The sequence below is a fragment of the Semicossyphus pulcher genome, unplaced genomic scaffold, assembly GCF_022749685.1.
Source record: "Semicossyphus pulcher isolate SPU_LCO1_2020_fin unplaced genomic scaffold, fSemPul1.0.p SCAF_17, whole genome shotgun sequence".
Classification (NCBI taxonomy): domain Eukaryota; kingdom Metazoa; phylum Chordata; class Actinopteri; order Labriformes; family Labridae; genus Semicossyphus; species Semicossyphus pulcher.
Window position 1 is genome coordinate 25,054,971 of NW_027211681.1, and position 16,415 is coordinate 25,071,385.

The 16,415-nt window shown below is 44.7% G+C and overlaps 1 protein-coding gene across 3 annotated transcripts in view; it reads right to left on the reverse strand.

Annotated features, from left to right (window-relative positions):
* cacna1ab (calcium channel, voltage-dependent, P/Q type, alpha 1A subunit, b) overlaps positions 1–16,415 on the reverse strand; it is a 110,645-nt gene that overhangs the window by 80,340 nt on the left and 13,890 nt on the right. For all 3 annotated transcript variants that reach the window (XM_069665178.1, XM_069665177.1, XM_069665176.1), the window contains exons 3-6: positions 5,145–5,236; positions 4,646–4,798; positions 4,286–4,473; positions 120–223 (exon numbers count right to left, since the gene is read on the reverse strand). In XM_069665178.1, coding sequence (XP_069521279.1) covers positions 120–223; positions 4,286–4,473; positions 4,646–4,798; positions 5,145–5,236 — 537 coding nt within the window. The remainder of the gene's footprint in view (positions 1–119; positions 224–4,285; positions 4,474–4,645; positions 4,799–5,144; positions 5,237–16,415) is intronic.

A 16,415-nucleotide genomic window follows, 5' to 3' on the forward strand; every position in this document is an offset into this window, starting at 1 on the left:
CAGGAGTATATTCTAAGGCTGAGTATTATTTTTTCTCCTATGGCCCTTATGCCCTTCCATGACATCGCTCTCTATTACTAAGAAGGTGTGTTAAGAGGCAGACAGACATCAGGCCTCACCCTGAGAGCACACCCAGCACCAGGTTGAGCATGAAGAAGGAGCCGATGATGATGAGGGGGATGTAGTACATCCAGTTCCAGGCGCTGCCCTCCACGTCGTTGCTCTGTTGGACACAGACACACAAACAGACGTGTTATTTCTTAGCGCCCGATACTTAATAATGTTGTGTTACTCTGTTTCGGATGAAGATGTAAAACCGGAAACGTAAGAACTTTTGGATGCACATTTGTGCACGGCTTTTATCTCCAAAAGGCAGTGACTACTATGTTTATTTTTCTCACCACATGGAGGGTATCCTTGAGTCCTTACAAAGGTGTTGAGTGCTTTTCCTTCCTGGTGAAACATTTGCAAAAACGACTCTGAATATTTTAACTGGTACATTATTTAAATCCTTGTTTGTTTGCTGGCAGTCTTCTTCTTCGCTGCCTCTGTTGGCACATTACCACCACCAGGAACAGTGTGAAACCATCAACGGGACATGAAATGCACCGCCGGTGTTCGTGTTCTAAGTCCATATGCATCTTTGTATGTGCACAACACAAAGAAAGAAGGGACACACACCTAAAACACTCTACAGCTGCTATTCCCTACTAGTGCTCAGAAACTCTTATAGAGTACTGCTTAGAGAGCAACACGTTCCTCGTAAGGATGTGATTGTGTCTGCTTTAAGCTCCTGCACCTCTTTTAGTTGGTGTGTTTTTTTGAACTATGATTGATTTGAACTCGGTTTGACTCCGTATCTCAGCTATCGCAAAGGAGATCTGTACGTAATCAAGAAGCTGTCGCTGTGACCCTCACTCTCACAGACAACTTTCCATAGGTCAGAAATTGGTCAGAAAACTGTTTCATGTCAGAGTTTTTAGGGTCTTGACTCCCTGACTTACTTCCTCCTTCTACATGCAAATAGTGAAGTTAAATGACCTGAACATTGTCAACAACCAGTCGGAGCACTCTCTCTCAGCAAACAGGAAGCAGCGAACCAGGGAGAAAGTAAACATGGAGAACGCTGCTGTCCAACCTGAATTTGATGCTGTAGTCGGGTCTTAGTATATCGATGCCTACCGAAGATGGGCAGATAAAAATAGCTCGTAATGCCATCTCATTTGAATTGGCGCACAATGCATCTTGGGATATGTTGGGGGAAAAGGGGGGGCGCATTTCTCGGCTGCATCTGAAGGAGCCTTCGAATTGGGACAGACGCGCTTCTGTGACGGCCTTCGAAGGCTGCAGCCCCTGGATTGGGACACAGCTATAATCACTGCTGATAACACAAACCGCTGCACACACACAGGGGCAACACTTAAAAGCTGCTTCTGTCTCTGCTCCATTGTCTGTTTTCCTCTTAAAAATACAACTATAGTCCTCTAGATATAATCAAGAGGACTATAGTTGTAGTTTTGTAAATTGTGACCCTTCTAAATACCTCAGCGTCTTTGGAAAGTCTTATAGCCTGTGACTTAAATGCCCTTAGATCTGAGAGGCTGACAGACAGTCTTTTGAAAGTCTCTTCAAAGTCTTCAGACTATGGCAGGCATTACTGAAGGAACAAAGATCGCCTGACAGATGTTGGCAACTGTCTCTGCACGAGAAGCAAGGAGACCTGAAGAAGATCTTTTATGCTGGCTCAGGAGTGACCCATTTTCTATCCTACAGCCTGACCTTAAAGCGGAGACATTGTGTTTGCGTGCAGGGACACACGCCATGCGCTGTGACGTTACAGCTTCTTCTGCTTTCCCAAACATTCACGGCGCTGTCGTGACGGCTCTGAATACTTCTCCTTTCGCTTCACACACCCAGCGGACAATCAGAGAAATCAGGTTACAGGAGGATATCTGGATTCTGCGACCCGTGTCAGATCTAAATGGAACGATCAGCTGATTATTATCTGCTGCTGAAGTGCTTAGTGCGTTTGTTAGGTTTTATGCGGCGCGGTACAGTGCGAGCAGCCCGATCTCTATTAAACTTTCATTGGTTTCCTCCTGACTGCCTGTGTGAGAGAAGAAGTCAGCCTCCATCCATCAGAAAAGATGTTAAATATAGAGCGAGACAGACCAGAATAGAGAGTGGAAGAGAAGGAGGCGGAGAGAGAAGGAGAGGCAAGGAAAAGACAGATGAGGAGACGGATAAAGAAAGCCAAAGACAGAAAGATAAAGAGAGAGGACGGGGGATGGAGGAACGCTTTTAAATGAAGAAAAGGTGTTTGGAATCAAACTATTTTATGCCTCATTTAGCTGAATGAAATTTAAGCCAATCACCGACCTACAAACCCACACACCCTAGCGAGTGCTTCAGTGTGCTATACAAACATACAGTACAAACACATCACAAAGAACAGAGAGATCACTGCTGCTAAGATGAGTTGATACGTTTTCAACTGCTAGAAGTTAGACAAGACTTGTGGTGTATGAGGGCAAATTCTGCGTGGGCATGGATTGCACAAATAGCCAGTCCCTCCAGGACTTCGCTGGGTTTTTTCTGTGATTGTTGCAGCCAAAAAATGCTCGATTTTGCAGCTCGATTTTTAGGATTTTGTGTAAAACATGACACATCCACTGTGAGCATCAGCAGTAATGCAGGCGTTGTACTGCACCGACCAGGAGCTGAGCCTTAGGATAAAGCTTTCGATCTACCAGTCGATCTACGTTCCAGCCCTCACCTGTGGTCACGAGCTTTGGGTAGTGACTGAAAGAATGAGATTGCGGACACAATCTCTCTCTGTTTCAAGTTTGCAGAGCATGTGTGACTTTCAGTAAGGCTAGGTGAAACCTCCCCGCGATATCAGAACGAACATGCAGGGAGGGGCTAGAGGGAGGGAGATTGCCCAGTGCCACTAGTTAATCGATTGCGGAGGGCGGAAATGGGTCGCCAAATATCCTATCCATCGGCGCCGATCCGGTGCTTTGGGCCCCGAGCATGTGTGGGAAACCCTGGTAGAGTTTGGCGCCGATGGGTGCTCGGCAATCTCTGTGGGTGCTCGGGCCACAAAGCACTCCCTGTGGAGATTTTCCAGGCATGTCCAACTGGGAGGAGACCCTGGGGTGGACCCAAAGCTCACTGGAGGGATTATATATCCCATTTGGCCCGGGATCGCCTCGGGATCCCCCAGAAGGAGCTGGAAAACTTTGCAGGGGAGAGGGACATCCATCACCTGGACCGATGGATGTGAGCAAGTGGGTCAAACGCTCCAATAGCGCCATCTATAGGCTGAGTGAGCTGTTGCCACATCTGACATCACTTGTGGTCGATTTCTGTGTGAATGAACTGAATGACGCGAAAGCCACAAAATGCTAATTTTGCAGTACACATGCACATTCAATGCACATTCAATGCTATCCATACAGTATGTGCAAAGGAGAACCTACATGTCGAACTGTTTTCAACACGCGAACATGAACAAATGATCACAAGAAGACTTCAAGAATCGGATGTATGATCATAAACTCACTATATAACCCTTCGAAACATATTAAGGACACAGTAAAAGTTAGGGGATCAATATTTTAAATATCAAAGAAGCAAGTTTAGTGACGTAAATGTGTGGAAGTGGATGATTGGTCAAATTTTTTGCGTGAATTCGCAGGAACGCATCATCACAACTTCTGTAAGATGCTGAATAGCAACCGCTCTCTATTTTTGTACATAGAAAGTTCAAATCTGTTTCCGTCTATCAGTAATATTGCATCAAAAGGCACAGACTCCTGGTTGATTCAATGAGGCCACTGCTGTGGCACAGTGGGTGTCTTGATGTAGAAGGCCCAGGCTGAAATTGCGAGGTCTTCTGGCAACAAGGAGAACTGACTCAGTTTTTGCTGAAATAGAATATCCCATTTCTACATCCTGTTCAAGGCAGGAATGTCTTTCTTCTGCCTTGCTCATCTTGTTTATAAGTTTATGACACAAAGTAGAGGGGCAATGTTTTTCCACCTGCGGCAAAGGTCATGACAACCCCTCTCCCAACCCCTCTCTTGAAGAGCGTTGCAAAGTTTTGCAAGTCTCAAACTATGTTTTATCTGCAACCTACCTGCAGTTAACAGCTAACTCAAAGGAGGAAAATAAAAAAATGGCCGCTATCCTGCAGCAGCTAATTACATGCAACTGCTTTTACTGTTTTAATGTTGTACTCGTGAGTGAAATGCTGCACAGTGTAGGGCACGGGCTAACGTACGTGGTAGAGCATGTCTGTCCATCCCTCCATGGTGATGCACTGGAAGACTGTGAGCACGGCGAACAGGATGTTGTCGAACTGGGTGATGCCGTAGTTTGGTCCGAGCCAGCCGCCTCTGCACACGCTGCCGTTCGGACACAACCGGGACGGCTCCGCCGTGCCGCATGGTGATCCGCCCACTATGTCTCCTGGTCAGAGATAGAGACGGGAAGAGAGAAATATCTGCCGTTACTATACAGTAACACACCCAAAAGCTTATCTTTGCCCCCTGTGTCAAGCTTTGCTGCAGTGTTTTTAACGTCAGACACAAAGGTCGAGCCACACGTGAAACAACAGTCCAATCTTTCACATTTCTCTTACGTGTGACTTCGTCGTAACACGTCGTGTGGAACTTTCCCATGTAGAACTCCAGGCCGATGATGGCGAACATGAGGATGGCCACAAACAACAGCAGGCCGATCTGCAGCAGGGGGATCATAGCCTTCATGATGGACTTGAGAACCACCTGCAGGCCTGGAGGGCGTGAAAAAAACAGTCAGAGGAGGGGCTTGCAAAATCAATCAACAATGCATCTCAAAGCAAACTGCTATTTTATTGTAAAGTGATTTGATTTCTTGTCAGCCACTGGATGGAAATTGTTGCATTCAAAGCGCACATTATTTATAAAGCACATTTAAAACAACCACATTTGACCACAGAGCTGGACAGGCTTTAAATTCTTCTATGAGTCATTTCGACGCCCAAATTTGTAAAAGAAATACGGCCCAAGTTTAAAAATACCGAACTTCTCCTTAAAGGTATTGTAGATGAATGCCACAGGGTAGTATGCACACAATGAAACACGCAGCACAGCACTTACTGGGAATCCCAGACACCAGTTTCAGTGGTCGCAGCACTCTGACGGCTCGTAGCGTCCTCAGGTCAAACTGAGACCCCAATGACGACAAAAGACTGCAGAGAGAGAAAGAGAGAGGAGAGGGAGAGAAAACAGAGGTCAGTTTGATGGAATATGTCTTTTAAACAGTCTGAGCAAATCCAGTCCGCTGATTATGACGATTAGATTATCGCCTGATGCTGTCGAAAGCTCTAAAACAAGTGCAAAAGAGGACTTTGAGAGGAGATCGCTTGGTCAAAACCTTCTGAACAACTGCCGTGATAAAATATGTGTCTTAAATAAAAAATAAAAACACCTCGACCACCTAATATAAAATCGTTAAATGTGTACCTTATATAACGTATAAAGTTAAAATGCACAATAACAACATGAAGTCTGAAACTCTTTGGCAGTACAGTGGCTCTGACAGCCTCGTTCTCTGTCTTTGTCATGACTCGTCTTCATCCCCATAGACACCATGTGTCTCGTGTGTGTGTGTGTGTGTGTGTGTGTGTGTGTGAAGCTCTGGTGTAAAGTCAGCCAGAGACAGGTTGGAAAATTCCATGCTCCGCTCTGCTCGGTCTGGTACGGGGGCGGAAGGCAGGGTCTGTCCAACAGGAGGGGGAGGGGGGAGTGCGGAGGCGTACAGAGGGGATGCTCTGAGTGGGAGGAGAGAGAGAAGCGAAGGGGAGGAGCACAGCAGGTGGTCAGACCTTAAGACACAGATCTTAGAAGACTAGAAATACCACTGATATTAATATAAAAACTAACTTCTGAACTAAAGCTGAGTCAGCAGTTCAGTACGCACCGACCAGGTGTATATGAGAGACATCACACACACCTGAATGTGGCTGGGTTTGGTAACTAGTATCAGCTCTCTGCAAATCCTCAAACATGTGCATCAACACTGAGAAAGACAGAAGGTCAGGCTCCTGTTTAAAGTCATAATCTCAAAGATTTTCATGTAAACAAATGTCTGTTAAGTCACTATCACTGAATGAGGTAACACAATGGTGATTGAGCCTATGGCCCACTGATTACAGACTGGGTGACTGTGGCGACATACGCGGAAAAAATCACAAGCGGCGCCCAGTTAGTGACGCGTTTTCCATCAGCCAGCAGTGGTTGGTCTGCCAGAGAGTGTTGCGAGTAAACAGTAATCCACTATGGCTGAACAAACAAAGAAAAGATGGATGACTACAGATACAACTTCAACAAGAAGTGAAAATCCAAAGAAAAAGAAACAAACTTGACGCTAAAAAACGCTCTAAAAAGGAAAGCGACCGTCAGCCAGGAAAATCAAGAGTTACAACCGAAGCCAACCGTCGACGTCACACATGCAGCACTGTCTGGATATCTGGGAAGTGTGCTCCTGCAGTTACCGTTTATCGCCATAGTTGGCGCCAAAGAGATCTTCAAGATTACAACTTCACTTTAACCGTATTTATAGCATGCAAAGCAACAATGCAAATTTGAGCTGTGCTTTTCATTAAGTTTGCTGTTGCAATGTGCAAATACTTAGTGCTGGGCTTTGTGGGGGCAGTAGCTTTCGGATCATTTGATCACTTGTTTGTTTAATTTGGGGCCTTTTCCCAAGCGTGGATTTTCTAAGGTGCTCTTTAATTAAAGGTTATTATTTTTTCTTTAATAGACAGTAATTGTTTGGAACTATGTCGATGTTTATTCAAGTAAACAAGACCTCAGTATGTGCAATACAATGTTTGTAATTATGACTGTTCCACCATGAAAACCTCTCATGTTAAGACACTTTTGATATACGTGCATCGGCTCTGCAGTCAGGAGAAAAGTTTAATACAAAACTTGAACATTCATCAGAATGTGTCATCAGTCACAGCCCACAAATAAGTTTGCAAAGAGGTGCAGCCTCAGTGCTGTCAAACAGTGTTCGTCAGACGCTGCACTTTCAGGCTTCTGCACACGTTTCATGGAATAAAACAAACAGTTAGACAATCACAGAGAGGACAAACAGTCCCTTAAATAGTGATAGTTCCTGATTTATTCCACGAAAAGAAAGAAAATGAACAAGAAACAGAGATTCAATTCAACAAGAAGTAGACATGAATTGAGCTAAACTCCAATTTAGCATTCCTTCCTCTCCTCATTCCTCTTTTGTCTACCCTCCCCCGTCTACACCCCCCCTCCTCCCTCCTCCATCTCTCTCCAGGTTGGTTGCTAATTCCAGTAAGAGGTCATTTATTAACAGACACTGTACCGGCAGCCAAGCCCCTCATTCCCTCAATGGCTTTTTAACTGCCCCGGCTAAAGGCCACGATGCAGACCTGGAGAAAAAACACCGAAGCTCAGCAAAATGAGCCTCAAACAGCCTCGGGTCCAGCAAAGATCCAACACGCACAGATGAAAGTGTTACACGGCCTCTGTGTGAGCGAGAGACACAACAGGGAGCGTAACCAGATCTGCATGACATGTCAGGGTGTGGTTTTATTTGATGTATATGTCCGTTTGACTTCAGGGACCTTTTTAAATATGATGTTTACTCTTTCAGATTTCACAGCTTATTTTCTCAGTGTTGAAATTTGTATTTTGGCCTCAGTTTTTAATATGTTTTATGGATTTCCCTCCTGTTTTTTCCTTTTACTTGCAGCTCCGACTGCTACATTCACATTTGACTCTTTAAATTGTCAGCTTCAGAGAGTTAGACGTATTCACGGATGAGTAAACGGATGAAGAAAAAGAGCAAAGTGTGTTTTGACATCTTGAATCTAAATTCTGACTTGTTCTGTCTCCCTGTCAATCATTTTCTCCGTGTTTATTTCTGCTCCTTCTTTTTTTTCTGCAGAGCTTCAATATTCATCCGTGCGAGACGGCAACCTCCAGCTTCTGCCAGACAACCCAAACCTCCGGGATGCAGTCACCCCTGGCAACGGCTGAACCTGGACCCGCAGTGCACTGAGGCAGCCGGTAGAGGGAGCAGCGAGTGTGCTGCCTGGTGTGATGAGGATGGAGGGATAGAGAGGAGGAGGAGGAGGGGTGTTTGGAGAGAGGGAAGCATCATGAGTGTAAAGGAGGAATAGGAAGGAGTTAATTTGAAGGAAGGAAGCATTGAAGGAAAGATGGCAGGAGAGAGAGGCTAAATGAGGATGTGGAACGACTTATTGTTTAACTATTTTCATGCCTATTTTCGTGACTTTTTCTTAAATCTAAGTGACAAAATGAAAGCGTTAATCAAAACAGACTCATTATCTTAAACTGAAAAGTCTTACAACAGCATCAGTTACCTTTAATAAACTGTCGTGAGACATGAAGATTGACTACAGGTTTAACAACCCATGCTAAAAACAGCATCGCCTCTTTCTAACCGTAGAGACAATGATGGTAATGTTGAATAAATGTACCAAATAGTAGAAGAAGACAGAAATGGAAGAGGCTAAAAACGCACTTAGCTTCATTCACATTAGCGTTCCTCTAAGGTTGTTACAGTTTGATATTTAAATGCACGCTTTTCAAAATCTCCCAAATGATACATGCTTAACATTCAACCTAGCATCGTATGCTAATGCTAATTAATGTCTAAATGAAAAGTCACTGACTTATTTTAATTGCATGCTCAAATGAATTTATGTAACATACTGAACTTAAATCACATACAAAATGTAATTTATGCACATTTCATGTAAAAAGTTTATTACCTATTCTATACTTAACCATTACTTTTCCTTAACTTAACCAAGTAGTTTGGTTCTTAAGCCTAACCAGCCTGCAACCATCTCAGTGTTCACAACCAACACACAAAGTGTTTGTCCAGTAACGGTCATGTAGGTTTGGAGAACAGATGTTCTTTTAGGAGTCATTGGCAGTTGAGGACCTTTAAAAACTGATATTTCAGTTTAGATCCCAACCCTTGTCTTGACCTGCCGACCACAAATCCCTTCTTCTGTCATTTCACAAGAGTTCAAAAAACGTACAAAATCCTCCTCTAAATGACAAATACAGAGGTTCCTGCTCATGATACTGTCTGGATTTCCCTGATGAAATACTGAAAGAAAAGAGTGGGAACGCCCCTCGAGAATCAGAGAGTGACAGAAAGAGTGAGCAGATTGAAAGAGAGTGATAGTCCTGTGTGTCAAAAGTGTGAGATTCAACTGCAGAGAGAGAGAGAGAGAGAGAGAGAGAGAGGGAGAGGGAGAGAGAAACGGAGGGAGTTAGACTGACAGAGAGACTCCAGGGAGAGAGGGAGGGAGCTTTCTCAGCGGAGGGAGGAGGTGTTTGGACAGTGATGACAGAGGCTCTCACTGCTGGGAAACACCTAACAATCAACCTGTAAAGCGCGCACGCACGCACACACACACACACACACACACACAAACACACACACACACACACACACAAACACACACACGAATGAAGCTGTGCTACATTATGCAAAACAGCGCATTCACTTTTCCTGTGCTGCAACCGAGCTCTCGCGCTGTACGATGCAAATCAACTAAGATGTAATATAAAAGGAGGTTTCTTAATACAATAAAATATGGAGGACAAGGTGGAGATGAAGAGTGAAGAGTGGTGATTCCTTGTTGAGTCTACCTGTCAGTCTGAATCTGCAAATCTCTTATTTCCCTGAGAGGTAACGTTTGCGCCGTTACAGCCCGTCTACGGGGCCCAGTTGTTCAAAGCTAATCTGATCAGATTGCGGCTGACAGATTCAATCAAATCTTGAGAATCTTGAGGGTTGTTCAAAAGGAAAATAAAAATCTGAAACCAAGTTTTTGTTGTCCAAAACTTCTCAGTAGGATTAAGATAACTTTGATCCTAAACATCAGGATTATCTTGATCCCAGCAGAAAGGAGGATTCAGGCTGGAACAACATGTGACAAAACTTTTAAACGGCTCAAACAACACAACTTTTGTATGATGTGGTTGGTCGCAGGGCGGCTGGAGCCGATCCCAGCTGTCACTGGGCGAGAGGCGGGGTTACACCCTGGACTGATCGCCAGTCACTCACAGGGCTGACACATAGAGACAGGCAACCTTTCACACTCACTCCTAGAGCCACCAATGAACCTCACGAGCCTGTCTTTGGACTGTGGGAGAAAGCCGGAGGAGCCGGAGGGAACCCACGCATGCACGGGCAGAACATGCAAACTCCACACGGAAAGTCCCGCTACGTCTGAACCGGGATTCAAACCTTCTAGCTGTGAGGTGACAGCGCTAACCACTGCACCACCAAGCAGCCCCAGGCTCAACATCAAACATTAAATATTTAATTTAAAGCACCTGTGAGGAACTTTTGGCGCCTCCTGTGGAGATTTCATGTTTTGAACAGCTGGGAGGATATCTAAAACTTTTTGGAAGTAGTTTTTAAACGTCCGAAATCTTCTCCCAGTTGAATGTTGCAGGCGTGAAGGTTTTTGTAACAGGAGCTGAAACAGATCTACGAACACTGCAGTGATGATGATGACGATGATGATGATGATTGACAGCCCTGATGAAGACGAACACCTCTCGGGTCACTCTGCACCTTCACTCCCGCCCCGGTCTTTCCCCCGTTCATGCCGTCGCCATGGCAACCAGCGATTCCTCTCTCTCTCTCTCTCTCTCTCTCTCTCTCTCGCTCCTCGCCGAGTCTCCACGGTTACCGACCTGCTCTCATTCATAAGCGTTTCCAGGGCAACGCGGGCCCCTCGCTCATTGATGGAATCTCGGCATTGCCGCAGCAACGGGGATGGGAAGTGGGTCTCCTAACGATTGATTTTCAACCCCTCCAAACCCCCCCTGCACCCCCCCTCCTCCCTCCTCCTCCCCCCTCACACACATTATCCTCACCTACCCCCTCACACCCTCTCCTTACAGCAGCTCCTGTTCCTGCTGCAGGCGTACAGTATGCGCACACACACATACACACACACACACTGACCAAGCGAATGGAAGTGCATCATTTTACCGCATACAAACACTTGAATAAAAAACACACACACACACAGAGTACGATCTGATGACAGTGACGAATGCAGCGCAGCTCAGGTAGTATGGATGACCCAGTTTCTCTGCTGCAGCGTGGTGGTGAACACTAAGATTTTGTGTTTTACAGCTCGTACACAGAGGCGCAAATCCCACATACACACACAAACACACAGAGATCAGATCACAAGTGTGTGACGCTATATAAGTAGTCTTTATAAAACCCTTAACCAGGCTGCTGTTCAACCAGAAACTTAACTCCAAATGACTCTGACTAGTCAGTTTAATCGTCAGTAATTGACATTTCCAATCAGTAATCTGTGCATTCGATACATTCCATTTTAAACTTAAAATTCAGATCTGAATTTCCTCATTTCAGCATCTCTGCTCCGGCTGCTGGTGCGTTTTGATGATTTTAAGGATTGCTCATCTCCTTAAGGGTTATTCTGTGTCGGTGAATTGTTAAACAGAGGTTCAGACTGAGGACTAAAATAAGTTGCTTTATGCATCAGGACTCCGAGGACTTGGAACAATCTGCCTGATGGGCAAAGCTACAAGAATAAGACTCAAGTTGTTATAAAGAGTGCAGCTTTATATGCTGCCAGCTTATGTAGTGCTAATTAACAGAGGACGGGTAGTCACAACGAGATTTATCTAACTGTATGAATATTAAAGTCGAGCTGAAACGGCATTTCGAGAGTATCTAGCTTCCGTATCGTGACGTATTTCCGAGTGAAACAGGACGTGCAGGCGGGACATATCATTAGAGGGATTTGATTTGATCGTTGAGAAGTGGGCGAAGACAGACGTTCTCCACAGCGCAGTAGCTAGCTAACTGACCGAGCGTTCTTGGTGTTCTGCGGCTAAATGTTGCAGACTGATTGGTTCATGATTGGTCATTTTCTGTATTTGTTTTTGGCCTATATTGTCAAGTAGATGCACAATATTACCGGGGATGTGATCTAAAAGGATTAAAATGAAATTTTTCGACTTTAATGTCACACCTGTAGTGTCATGATTACAGAAGCACTAAGCGGACATGCATCCATACATCGTATTTACTCCATTTTCCTTAGACTTATTTATCTCGAGATAACAACGCTGCACCGCCGTAACGTAGGATAACTTGTACCCTCAGAAGAATGACCAGCTTTGTTTTCTCGAGATAACGAGAAATAAGTCGAAATCTCCAGAAAACAACCGGACTTTACTCATTATCACGGGAAAACAGAGGAAATAAAATGCATGTCCGCTTTGGGCTTCAGTACATGATGGTGCTGTAGCATTTATGTGGCAGTACACTACAGGCCACGATAAAGGGGATAAGATTCAATATGTTAGGATACTGCATGCAAGGCTAGTTAAACTACTTTAAGGAAAACTGTCAGAATATAAAAAACATGCAACCATTTCCTGTAAAACCTGAGTAAGAAAAGGGCTTAACTTTTGTATGCAATCAGAAGAGTGGGATCTGCATACTTAATCACAGAGCTAGCAATCTTTGAACACACCAGCTTTTATACAACGATAATAGGCTGCTAATATTTCAGGCTACCAGTGTAGCAATCAGGTGTCCAAATGTCTGTGCCAATAGTTCCTTAACTGTGAGATCGTCATTGCTTATTCTGGCTGGGAACTTGAGATGCAGAAGAATTAAGTCGCTACAGAGATACGACCACTACAACGCGATTGTTAGCTCCACTAATAAACATACATCTGTTCCTACAGATCATTAAGAGCATCATTTTTGTTGGACAATAGCCAGTGGGTTCAGGGACACGATGAGGCTGGCAGCAGAGGGGAAGAAACTGTTCCTGTGCCGGGAGGTTTTGGTCCTGACAAAGAGACTGTGTCCGGGGTGAGAGGGGTCGGCCTCGATCTTACCTGCACGCCTCAGCGTCCTGGAGGTGTACAGGTCCTCGAGAGAGGGCAGATTGCAGCCAATCACCCTCTCTACAGAGTGGATGATACGCTGCAGCCTGCGCTTGCCCCTGGCAGTGGCAGCAGCGTACCAGACGGTGATGGAGCAGGTGAGGATGGACTCAATGATGGCGGTGTAGAAGTGATTGGTCAATACTACTCTACAACAAACAGACTATAAACAGAAACCAGAAGGCCTCTGACCCTACAGTCTCCATATGACATAGAGAAATTGACTTTTTGTACATACTTCGGATTAATAACAAATTATTTCTCATACAAATACTACTAAGAATAAAATTCATTGTGTTTTGGAGAATCAGCAATATCACAAAACATTTTACCAACACGCAAGTGGATTGATATTTTCCTACATCCTGCATATAGCCTGATGTTTAATGATAATGAAGCTTTCAAATTGTGTGTGTCTGTGTCTGTGTGTTTGTGTGTGTTGTATGTAATCCACGCTGTCACAGTGTCGCTTCTTTGGCAAAAATAGTAACAAACTTGCAACATGCAAAGACTGGGACGAGCTCCAGACAGTGTCATGTGCATGAGCTGTACATGTGTGTGTTTGTGCGCATACGTGCACATGGATAATGTGTGTATTATGTGGAAGTAAGTGTGGGAGTGCCATGTGTCATCACAGTGTGAGCTCCTGTCCCCTCAGCGGCTCCCACTGAGCCCTCATCCCCCTCACACACACACACACACAACGGACAATGTTCCTGTGTGACACGGTGGTGCACAGTAAAGGAATTCGTACAATATGTTCGAACATGGTGTAAGGAATAAACAAAAATATATGGAGCAATTGATTCACTATCACCAATGTCAGTGTGGATATTTAGAGATGTCTGCCATTTCAGAGTTTGCAAGATAGATTAGACATTTAGACATTTAAATAAAACAATACTGGTACTTTCCAACTTTTTCACTGTCAATAAAAGTTTTCCAACGATGGAATAAAATCATGTGTTTTACATCTCGATCGTTTGCTGTAAGGTGGTCATATAAATCCGTCCAAGTTGCTCTTAAGTCTTAATTAGTCTCTTGATAAAATAAAACATGTATGATACTATTAAGAGTTTTTGATTGGCTCGAGTAAATATTGAAGATGGCGTAAGAAATGTCAGCAATGATCTCTCACCAGCTCCAAACAGGAAGCAGCTAATGGGGTTGACATTAAACACAGAGGCGACTCAATGGAGACACACAAGGGCTGCTATTAGAGTGCCCTGACAGACAGCGATGTTATATTTGGACACTCGCTTGCTGGTAGGACACAAGCTGCGTCTTAATTCTTGGGCTGCATCCTTGGAAGGACGCGGGCTTCAGAGGGTGAGTCATTCGTAGCCTGCGTGAACCGCCGAGACCGAAGTGCAATGAGACGGTCTGGTCTGCGGAGGACTTCCTGTTTGCGTCACTAGCTGTTCCCGCCCTTATGCTGCATTCCAGACGACTGGGAGAACTCCCAGTAGAAATGTCCTACTTCGACCTCAGAGCCAGGTGCATGGCGCCAGCGTAAATAAAAAACATGGCCGACCATAACAAAGTGATGATTGTTTCTTTCAGAGATTATTTATAGTCACCAGCTAGCTTATCACATTAGCCACATTTCTTATGTAGTTGTCTGTACTTATGTAGTTATTTCAATTAAATGCAGGCAAATATATATGACGTTGCTTTTCAGTTGATAGTTTACCATTAACGATGTGCCTCTCCATGGGTGCGGCCATTTTTGTGTGACGTCAGACATATGATTCTCTGTGAAGTCGGGGTAGATGAATCTGCTCCGAGTTCACAAGTAGGAACTCCGACTTTGAATGGCGTTCCAGAGCAATTTTTCTAGTCGGAGGTTGGAAAAACTCGACTTCCGAGTTATCTGGAATGCAGCATTACCCTTGCATCACCAAACATGTCTTCTGTTGCCTGGCAACAGGTAGCTAGCTGGTTAACTTAACTAACTTCACGTAACTTAACCTGTGATTTTAAAGATAAGTTTTTTCAAGGCCTTTTTCATTATTTTTAACACTTGTATCGCTAGCTGTTCGCTTGAGTTGAAACCAGAATTTTTTACATTTAAAGTGTTGTCCTCGGCCACTTGGGAGTCCGCCATCTTGTTCGAATTGGCGTGCAATGAATCTCAAGATACGTTGGGGCACGAAGGACGCACTCGATGGATCCTTCGTGGCCCGCAAAAAGGAGGACGCATTTGTCGGTTGCATCGCAGTCAACCTTCAAATACATCCTTCAAAGGCTGCAGCCCCTGAACTGGTTGGTGCAGCAGCAGCTAGCTCTGGTAAACGGAATGCCTCGCTAGTGACCTGCTAGTGAAGTCTCGATCACTACACCACTGCATATACAACAATGGCAGCTGTGGCCAAAAGCTGCTTCTGCTCCATCGTTCCCTTTTTTTGTAAATTTAGACCTGGAGCATGATGGGAAATAGTGTCAACAGAAATCGAGTTATAGTCTTGTACCCTGCTTCTTGGACTTTTGGAGCCAGTTAGCACGGTAGCGATTTGTCAATCACAAGGCAGCCATGGCCTCCAGCACACCCCTCTTTATCTATTTTAGTCTAAATGGGATCAAAATTCAAGAAGTGAATATCATGCTGTATTGAGGGATATTGGAAAGTACTAGTAGGACTGTACTGCTCAGTAACGCTTTACTTTCTGCCTTCTCTTCAAATGTTTACGGAGCAGCATGGGTGTAGGGAAAGTAAACCCTCTCGCACCGGCCCTGCTCTCTCTGTCAATAGATACGGGACGTTAGGCAGCACTTTACGACCGTTATGTCACAGCTCGCCCCGACCCCCGCTACCAAGGTGGTACGCCCCACTCACTTTCGCTTATTGGGAGAGACCATTCGGTAGATGCAGAGGGGTGTCAGGAGAGGAAACAGTGGTAGGGTTGGAGGTGACGGGGGGTTGCTGTGATGACTCAATCATCTCGGGGTTTGGGAATCATTTCCACCAGCTCACATCCTCAGACTCCTCCCTCTCACCTCATCAAAGACAGTTTTCTTTCTTTTCTTTCCATCCAAACATCTCTTCCCATCTCTCTGCTGTTTATCAGGTCTCTTTCACCGTGTTGCCGAAGCTTTCATTGGCAGAGGCAGAATGGAAGCACTCTCATTCTGACCACATTCTCCATCCTCATCCCCCCCTTCCTCTTCCCTTCCCTCTCTTCATTTTCTCGCTCTCACATTATTGCTGATCTCAGCAGAGTGCTAACACTCAGCTGATGGACTCTCTCGCTACCTCCCCCCCCAACCAAACTCCCTTATTTTCTCTCCATGCCTTTTCTTTCATCCCCCTTTTTTCTCTTCCTATCTTTGTGCTTCTTCTTCTTCTCTTTAAACTTCATATGATCAGGTGAATGAATGAATTAATCT